Here is a 10,330-nt window from a genome sequence, read left to right on the forward strand (position 1 = left end):
AGTAACGCACACATAGGCTGTTGCATATTTTTACAGACCTACAGAGCATTCTAATGAGCTAAGACACCATTGAACTAACCCACATACGAGACTAAACGGTTTACATCGGTCCATTACACAGTTTAGTTAAATTAAAAATAAACTAAGGCGTTCACCTGGACGATTAACAAGACGAATTGACGAAAAAGAAAAAAAAAAGTCAGTTTGAAAGTACCAGTCCCACGGTGATGAATGCGCATATTGCAAAGGTACCCCCAGACTTTACAAACCCAGCAGCAAAGAAGGAATCTGGTTTAAGCAGACACGTCTCTCTAGCGTGGTGATATCAATTTTCACTTTTATTGCAAATGGTATATAAATATGAAAGGATGGTGGGGTCGAGCTTGTATTTGCTATATATGTTTACATGCGGAAGGCCTCCAAAAAACAAAAAAAAATACAATAAAAAAAACCTATTGAAGGCGATTTTTTTTTTCTCATAATAGATATTTTCAGTATCTATATTTAACATGAAAATCTGCAGTATGTAAACATTATTGACCACATTGCAAAGGTAAGATACCCAATAGGGAAGCACGTTTACATTTCGTGTAAGCTGTTCGGGGTCTATAAGAACTTCAACAGCGTCCTGCAATGCAAATGTTAACCTCTATAGTGATGCCCGTGTTCTCAGAACTCACTACTACAGTCGCTGAGCCCAACTGACAGCTTTTTAAAGGAGAAAATATTTAGATTCATGTTACAAAAAAAAGAGTTTATGAAACTTCCTGGGTGCTCTGCTAAATGTTAGAGTTCCTGAGTTTATTTTATTTACAATGATATATATTTTATATAGAAAACAAAACCGATGTTAACTTGGTGGTAAATGCTTTGTGATAAAGCTGTTATTTGGTTCTTTATACGTTTTTTCTCCTTTAAGACTATCAGTAGAAGAGAGGCTGTGATTAAGCGCTTTGAGATAGGTTCTAATGAGTGTTACTGGTTTGTATTTAATTTCAGAGAAAGGACAACCCAGTCTGTGTTACACTCAGCACAAGTTGTGCTGGCCTTACACAAATACGCACAGCTCGCCATTTAAATGAATCGTAACACACTGAAGCAGAGTGCAATGTTCTCTCTGCTTCTGCTTCCCTTTGTATTTCTGAGGATTTCAACTTTACAACATGGAGGTAAGGGACTGGGAGTGGGAGTGGGAGTGGGAGGGGGAGGGAGAGGTGCATGTAAATCGAGCAACTGAAATCCATCAATATTTAAAAAAAACATGGAGCTTTTTTTTTTTTTTTTACATCATACCTTGTTGTTTGTTTTTACATTCTAATACGGTACCTTTAAAAAAAAACAGCTATCCACCAAGCCTTCCCATTGTTGATCAAATATCCGCTAATGATTTGTTTTTGTACATCACTTATATGTCAGAAAAAAATAAAAACGAGTCTGTATTTTATAGTCTTTAAAAAGAACCTTCTGTTGTTTGTTTTTAGGAGCCAAGGTCGACCAAGTTGGACGACATGGGGTTCAGGATGACATCGTGTAAATGGTGATGATGCATAGCGTCTGCGCTGGAAACGGGGATCGCGCTGGGACCCTGCGGCGGGGCCAGCCCGTGCAGAGGCTGGAGTCCAGAGTTCGAAGTCAGCAGTAAAGCAGGGCTCGACGACGTGTGATCCGGGGTCCCCGAGGGAGTTTTCTCGTCGTCAGAGCTCCCCAAAATTGTTTTATTTCCATTCATGGAAGAAGTCAATGGATTGTGGCTGCTGGAGTTTGAATTCTCGTTGTTTTCTCTGGGGGAAGAGAAATAGGAACGCAAAGAAGGAGTCAATCAGAACCCCATTAATATACATAGATGTCTTTGCAAGCAGTGTTTTATTCAATAGGCATTTTTTTACGTGGGTTCCTTGTTATGTTTGTTTCACAATCAGTGGTGTAGTCCTAAATCTGAAAGGGGCAGGAACAGTGATTTATCAAACAAGAATTGTTATGCGAATTCACGTGTGATCTGTCTACTGAACGCCAAGTAACATACAATAGGTATTAATACGTGTATCTAATTCGACAAGCATTTCCAGTGTGTTTCTTCATCTTGTCAGAATGCTTTACTTTGCGAATCTGTGGCACTGTTCATAATACAATGTGCTTGTAATGCAATCTCTATAATGAAATAAATAGTACATAACATCAATAAATACACCATGTGGCAATGATTAAAAACAGCCTTATAGGCAAATCTTCAACAACATTGTTGTGTTTACTCCCTGGTCTGCGTCTCCTCTTCTGAAGAATGGTTATGATGATTTTCTGCACATTGAGATATATACAAGTCCTTTATACGATCAATTGTGTGCAGCAAATGATTTAAAATACACAGGCCCCCGCCGTTTAAAACGAGATGAGAGCAACACGGAAACAATTGCCGTTTTGTCCCTGGAGCGGTTTATTTTTCCATTTTTTAATTTTTTTTTAGTATTTAAAATATTTATAACCCGTCACGATCTCGCGTACAAAGATGTACTGCAGGTCGCTATTGTAGTCTACAGCAAAATAAAGACCAAGGAAGAACGGCCGTTTATTACAAATATAAATGACTTGTAAAAACTCCAGACATCTTTAATATAAACACACACACACACATACACACACACACACACACACACACACACACACTGACACACACACACACACACACACACAAAAACTATATATATATATATATATATATATATATATATATATATATATATATATATATCTTTAGTTGTCAATGTTCACGCTGCACTCACTATATATTTCGTTTTTATGGCATTTTATTAATTTAGCCTATACGTTTTTCGGAGCGCTTTAACATGTAGGTTTTAAACATTACTGCTTCAAAAACGTCATATCTTTAAATATCATTATATTTGCCAATAGGTGTGTAATCATTCCGGCCTCATTTTTTTCACAATGCATGACAGGAAAAGTAGTTATTATCTGTGAATACAGTAATTAAAGTTATTTATGTTGAATTTGAATAACTACTGACGTCATAATTTACCATATATATATATATATATATATATATATATATATATATATATATATATATATATATATATATATATAAAATGTTAACATTCTGAAGACTGAACCCAGTACATAATATTAGAGAGTCTAAATATTTGGTATTTTTTATTTGTTAAGAGGTAGAACGGGGAAGGATTGTACAAAAAAAAGTATTTTCTTTTTTATTATTACCTGTCTTCGAAGAGTAACTGATACGCAATATATTTTATTGCGGTTTTTAAACAGAATTGTTTAAAACTGCATTTCGTGTATTTATGCAAGAATGGTCTATTATATGGACGCCATGGGCTATTTTCGAACGCGACACTTATGGTTTTGAGAAAGCACAGTGAAAAGACTGCAGTACAACGCGTGTCTGGAACTCACAATTATAATTTACAAAATGTACATTTTCAAACCGTCCATGTAATGCTCATGTGAGTTATACACAATTACTGCATATGAAGATACATGTTTTTCACGATTAATGTCTGCCGTCTTAAGGATTCAGTCTCAAGATGAATGCATATATTTATATTTTTCGAAGAGAAGCATTTAAAGCAGTGTGTCTAAAACAATATGCTTCATCTCGACCTGAATAAAAATGAATAGCTTTAGCAAGATCTTCTTTGAATTTTAATGGAGCCCTTAATATAAATGAATAGGTCAAATAGAGAAACGAGGAAAAGCAATATCCTAAATTAAGCATGCTATTGGACACTGTTATATAATTATTATATAAGGGGAATTGTTTTAAGCTAAGATTCAAATTAAAACATTACTGCGCGGAACGTTTACAATTCGAATTGCGGATTTCTTAATTATAATTTACTTTCCGGAAGGCAAGCACTGCGTTATACCAGCAAAAACGCTCAACATAATTCGATAAACATGGACGATAGACATACTGGATTGTGCAAAATAGTGCAGAGATGTACAGCCCCTATAGTCTTAAATTACAATTTGTTGTAATAATCAGTTGTGACAATTAATACAATTTATTTACACTTGGTTTGCTGAATTGTACCATTTTCTAGACAGTGCTTCAGGCAATAAAAATCTGTCTTGCTATTCAATCTATTTTAAAAAAAAAAGAAAAAAGCGCTAAAAGTGTAATAAAACGAATTCTAGAATTGTATACAAGGGCTAAAGGACGAGCTGAACTATGTAACTGTATGACTGCTTAGATGTGCGCACAGCTCCAGTTGTTTAAACCAGTCTAAGGATATTAACATTGGTGCGCTCAAAAGGCGATAATCTGACTAGCCACAAGTATGAATCTTTATGCATTAACGACGCAAACTTATTATCAACTTTTTTTTTAAAGAAGAACCCTGACAATCTTTACTTACTCGTACCTTTCTTTGACTTCTGCTGCTCGGTCCCTCTGTCTTCTATTTTTGAACCAGTTGCTGACTTGGGTTGTGGTGAGGCCGGTGGCTTCAGCTAGCTCCCTTTTCTCCCGCGGGGACGGGTACGGGTTGTGGGTGTACCACTCCCTCAGAACGCCCCGGCTCTTCTCTTTAAAGCAGTAGCTGGTCTCCTCGCCGTCCCAGATGGACCGGGGCAGCGGGAACTTTCTGCGGACACGGTACTTCCCCACTGCCCCTAGAGGGCGGCCCCGGAGCTTCTCGGCCTCGACGTAGTGCGCTTTGAGCCAGAGCTGCTGTAGTTTGGGGTGGTTGTGTGGCGAGAACTGGTGGCTCTCCAGAATCTTGTACAGCTCTCTGAAATTACCCCGATGGAAAGCCACGACGGCCTTGGCTTTCAGGACGCTTTCGTTCTTGTGAAGGTGCTCGCATGCTGGAAGGGACCACAGAAAGCGACCAAGGCGCTCTATGTTGCCCCCCTGTTGGAGCACTTCGCAGACGCACGCAACTTGCTCTTGCGTAAAACCAAAAGTTGGAAGCATTGACATGATCGCCTCTTCTGTTTTTGTACTTCTTTTAAAACTAAGACATCCACAACCCTGGCGATCACCACACAAAAAGAATCAACGCTGTAAGTCCGCTTTGCACGGCGATAGCAAACTGTGTTTAAACTCTGGTTTAAGTCCCACTCAAAACAACTTTGTATGCCAATCCCCTTCTAGTTATCACAGCACTAACTTTTACTAGTACTTCCAGTGCCGTTCACCTCCTTTTCTATTCCGATTCAACATAACACACTCCTAAGACTAGACTCTCTCGCTCGTTTTAATAATATTATTCTAACTGGCAAGAAAAGCGATTTTGTGGGCTGTGATTGGTTGGTTATCTGACCCGGGGATGGTGAGGATAAGACAATAGTTTTAGTCAAATTATTTGCCATGGTTACGCTGTCATTCAAGTAACCCGATATGCTTTGAGGTGGCTCCCTGGCTGGCTTGACAGATTGCTTTCCTCCACTAAGAGCCCGCCCCCAGCTTGACATACTGCTTTGAGAAAGTTCTACTTTGATTGACTCTCGAAAGAGCCAAAGGGCAGAGAGGCGCTGCGCAGTCATCTTTCCACTCAATACAGGGTGGCGCCAGTGCACAGATTTGCTCATTATGTACATTCATACAACCATACACGTGCCACACTTGACCAAATCTAAAGTTACCATTCGTGTAAAAGCACCATCATTCTTTAAACGGAACACGCTTACACGTTTTCAAGATATTCACGTACTGTTTAGCTTTGGGACTCCGTTACATCCTCATCTACATGAAATATAATTACAGCGTAATTATAAAGTAAGTAAAGTATAGCCTATATTTGTATCTTCAAACCCACAGGAAAAAAAAAATTCTGCCATATTCAAAAACAAACAAAAACATACTCACATTGGACATTTGTATATGCGCTTTTAACACGTTCCTGTTTGTTACTGAACTGTCTCCGAGGTTAATTGGCCTGTACGGATTCTTAAAAAAAAAAAAAAAGCAACCATTGTTTATAAATTTTACTTTTTAAAATGTACTTTAAACTTGTATTTCAACTGAAAACTTACATATTAATTATATATTCATTAAAAACAGTTATATATATATATATATATATATATATATATATATATATATATATATATATATATATATATATATATATATATTACAGTTTAATTTAGATGATTACCTTTTTATTGACTCAATATAGGCTACTTATATAATGAAACAAAACATTTTCTACATACAACATACAATTCCGGTTTGGGATGCAAATGAAAATACTGCATAAACAAAACGCTCTGGGTTGGTATCCCACTTCTAGAAGTTGTCTTGGTGTTTTTTTTAACAGTAGAAAGGGAACCTTCTGATTTTCTGTTCGTAAGGGCGTTTGCGACCCGAGCGGCAAACCTGCGCAACAGCTCTATCACACTGACAGCTCCCTTTTTCTTGACAAAGCGATGGGAGATCAATGCTCAGATATCCAGAGGAGAGAGAAAAGCTCCCGTTTGGGAAGTGACAAGGAGCCCCTTTCAGTCGCCTTTGCTGAGACACTGGAAAAACTCCGCTTTTTTTTCAAAAGGAAAAATAAAAACGAATGCTTTCTCCAAAAGAAACAAGCCATGAATATGCATCCTTTAACGATTCTTGCGACTCGTAAGGCTTTAGCGTTTTTTTTTCTTTTTTGTACACTGTGATCTTTTTTGTATCAACCGTCCGAGTTATACTCTGTCCATCTTTTATTAGTCATATCATCTTGGTAAAACTGACTGAAGGTGTCGTCTTAATTGTACACACAGAGGTAGTGTATCCATATATAAATCAATAATAAACTGTGCTCGAAAAAGGCTTGACAATTAAAAAAAACACTTCTGGATAACTTAAATGTAAATATTGTCTTTATATTAAATGTAATCGCGTAATACAATAAAAAAAAGATTTTTAGTTTAGATTGTTAATAAATTGGAAATTCTAATTTTAAAACGTTTTTCAGTTAATTACACTATTTCTTGAATGTATTTTAATGAATCATACTTGTAGCCGAGTATACACCTTCACCTTCCCCTAGCACTTTAATAATACTGTACCAGACCTCAAGAAAAAATGAACAAAGATATGGGTTTGAAATTATACAAAATACATCGCTGTGCTTCTTCAAAAGGAAGGGGCAGAAGATGTCATTTTTGTGTCAATGTGATTCCAGGATACATGGTCTTCTTTTATTTTTCTCGGGTCTTATGGCTGCATTAATCAAGACGTGCCCTTGATCAGAGAGCAGCGCCTGCTTTACCTTTGCCGGAGGGAGATGTACCTGTAACATGCACTTGGATGTTGTTTACGGCAGTGCTCGCATCCCAATTGGACAGGTATTAATACGCGCTACTACAACCCCGCACGTGAGTACAACAGCCATAAAACATAACACACAGTCTAAATCCCAGATTCCGTCTCCAGTTCCATGTTATTTTCATGGTTTGAATGTTTGTATTTAAAGTAGATGTATGTATGCATGTAGGTATGTATGTATACAGGTAATAACCTGTTGTAAGTGTCTTCTAGAAAACATTCGCCTGCATTTTGCATTTAGGAGCTCATCTTTTCTGACCGGATTATAGTTTCATAATCAATTAAACTTGGGGTATTACACACTGTGCATGTTGCTTTTTGCTTCCTGTATATAAAAAAAAACGAAGAATCAAAACTCAGCAACACCTCCCACGCTGCCTGCAGTCTATCGTAAGATACAGAATTGCGTCTCCACAATTCTCCGAGATTGCAGACGGGAGTTCTTTTTTATTTTTCTACATTTCAAACTGCACGTCACGTGGGTAGTTATGACTTTTCCCTAGAATAAACACTAATCTGTTAGTTTTTTTTGGCAATGGTAATTCAAACCTAATCAGCAGGATATGCCTAATTGTTAGTGTTTCTTATGGTGTAATGCAAGAAAATATACGAACCACTTAAGGCAATTTCAAGCTAGAAGTGCCATATAAAGGGTCCAGTTATTTTGGTACATATGTGTGTATTGCACTATACGGTTATAACTTAATAATAGCAAATAAAAAAGCCACTGAGATTTTTTGAGTTTTCTGTGTGTATAATAAATACCCAGCATTACCCGGTTTTACTTTAGATATTCGGTTTCTGTGTGTGGGCCCCGCAAAGCGCACAGCACAGCAGGCAGGTATGTGAATCTCAAATATCACCAGTTCTTAAACATGCTAGAGTAAGTGTTGCTTCACGCTCGGTGTGTTAGTGTGTATATATATATATATATATATATATATATATATATATATATATATATATATATATATATATATATATATATATATATATATATATATTACACAATAGAGGCCTAGCGTGCCTCCCACCTACGTCAAAACAGTGTTTACATTTTTAGCTCATTAGTTACATGAGTAGGCTAAGTGTTGAGCCGAGCAGAAGTAATTATAGGCCTAAGCCAATGTAGCCTGCTCTTCCCGTATTTTGTTCGCAAAGGGGCGCTTTGTATAAAACAGATTCATTTATTTTAATATGTTATAATATTTTAAAATCTCCCTCCAAACAATAGCTAAGAAATGTATGTATGTATTTCTTTATACATGTATTTCTCTGTAGGCGAATTATTGGATTGAAAATAAGTTATTGACATATAGCTAATGAATACCCACCCTAATTTATTAAAACTTTATTGTTATTTATCTTTATTTGTCTGTTTTTTTTAAAGCACGATTGAAAGGTCTAAAAAAGTAAATAGCCTGTTGCTTAAAAAACACATAAACACTGTTTAGAACACTAGGAAACACGTAAACACTGTTTAGAACACTAGGAAACACGTAAACACTGTTTAGAACACTAGGAAACACGTAAACACTGTTTAGAACACTAGGAAACAGTAAACACTGTTTAGAACACTAGGAAACAGTAAACACTGTTTAGAACACTAGGTTCCGCTGGCAGCTATTACATTCATCTTTACTTCCAATATAACAGAAAGGAAATCCAAGCGTGTGATTATGTGGACGCTTACGACTACTTCATTATTCATTTTAAATTTTAATTTAAAAAAAAATCAAATAGCGCAAAGTGTGTGCACTTGTAATACCTACACGTTTTGCCCTATAAATATTCGGCTGTTTCTTCCACTGATGCGTCTGACAAACACTTTTACCCTTTTTAATGTGCAGTTTGTGTTACTGTGTTAAATTATTATTTTAGAATATGCTTAGGGACAAAGCCAAGCATCCCCAATTAGCGCTACATAGACCAAATATGGCTACACATAATGATTCAAATACCCCCTCCCCCTCCTAGAGGAATCTCTAAATCCCCACATCAGATTCAATAGCTTCTGCACGGCAGGCCCCGGGATGACAGACTGAATCAAGGTACACGTCTCGGGTTGACAATATTTGTAAACTCCTTGTTTCCATGGATCATTTTGATCAGAGCTTCGTCAGGCCCGTGTAACCAGTCTGAGCGGTGATTATTACAACTCTGATGAATGGAGATCGCGTTTCTTCTAATAGCTGGCCCCTATTTGCACAACCTCCCACTACTAACCCGAGATCTTGCAGCTTGCGACCTGCACTAATTGACATGATTGTTCCAATATGCTGGGAACACGGGGTGGCTGTGGCGAGGACTCTCCTGGCTCTATTGAAAACGGATCGCTCGCTCTGAATCGGACAGCTTCGCCAGTCAAGCTTATTATGCACTACCAGTACTTTCCGCTGTCGAAGCAAACAGGCTTGGGCACGCTATTTGTTTTTTCAAAGCAGATTGAAACGGTAAAATGTTTATGGATCCATCGGCTTTCACTTCACATTCAGTCTAACCTAACAAAAATAACAGGTGTAACAAAGTCACGTGTCGCAGTCAATGAACTAATGGAGAAACGGGTTTACGCATTTCATGACATTTCAGAACCATTTAATACAGAATATATAATAAAATAATATCCTAGTATCGTGGCCATGCCAAATGTGAGAACCGTGCAAACTGCAATGGGCTGAATTGTGTATTTAACAAGTTACCTCTTATAAACGTTTTCGATCTCATGGGATATTCCAATAAACCCACTCAAATATGCAATCCAATTACATTACAAATTGCGTTTACTCTGTGATATAATTGGTATAATAATAACCTACACTTATGTTAAGTTTGAGTGTGTTTGATTGATTGCTCAACACTTTACTAGTTGAATCACATTAGCACGTGCTGCTGTTCATGTTTAATTTAAAAGGATAAGTAAACATTTAGCTGGTTTAAGTTTAACCTTTCGTTTTCGTTTTTTTTTTTGATTTGTGTAATGTGTCCCGGGGTGCTGCAGTTTGACCGGTTGATACTAATTCGAAATGCTATGATTTG

The 10,330-nt window shown here is 37.1% G+C and overlaps 1 protein-coding gene across 2 annotated transcripts; it reads right to left on the minus strand.

Annotated features, from left to right (window-relative positions):
• Positions 1–317: 317 nt before the first annotated feature.
• On the minus strand, positions 318–5,293 carry LOC117410859 (homeobox protein SIX2). 2 transcript variants are annotated; one of them, XM_034017763.3, is made up of 2 exons: positions 4,392–5,293; positions 318–1,781 (listed from the first exon to the last, which is right to left on the minus strand). In XM_034017763.3, exons 1-2 carry the CDS (start codon positions 4,955–4,957, stop codon positions 1,478–1,480), a joined length of 870 nt encoding a protein of 289 aa, XP_033873654.1. In that variant the 5' UTR covers positions 4,958–5,293; the 3' UTR covers positions 318–1,477. The 2 variants fall into 2 exon arrangements, with proteins under 2 accessions (XP_033873654.1, XP_033873655.1); XM_034017764.3 differs by having other exon boundaries at positions 4,398–5,286.
• Between the last annotated feature and the right edge of the window lie 5,037 nt (positions 5,294–10,330).

This window comes from Acipenser ruthenus, chromosome 6 (genome assembly GCF_902713425.1).
Source record: "Acipenser ruthenus chromosome 6, fAciRut3.2 maternal haplotype, whole genome shotgun sequence".
Taxonomy (NCBI): domain Eukaryota; kingdom Metazoa; phylum Chordata; class Actinopteri; order Acipenseriformes; family Acipenseridae; genus Acipenser; species Acipenser ruthenus.

Coding starts and splice junctions, on each gene's coding strand:
- LOC117410859 (XM_034017763.3), bottom strand. CDS start 4,957: ATGTCAATGCTTCCAACTTTTGGTTTTACGCAAGAGCAAGTTGCGTGC. Junction 1,782..4,391: donor GAAGTCAAAGAAAGGTACGA/GTAAGTAAAGAT, acceptor CTCTTCCCCCAG/AGAAAACAACGAGAATTCAA.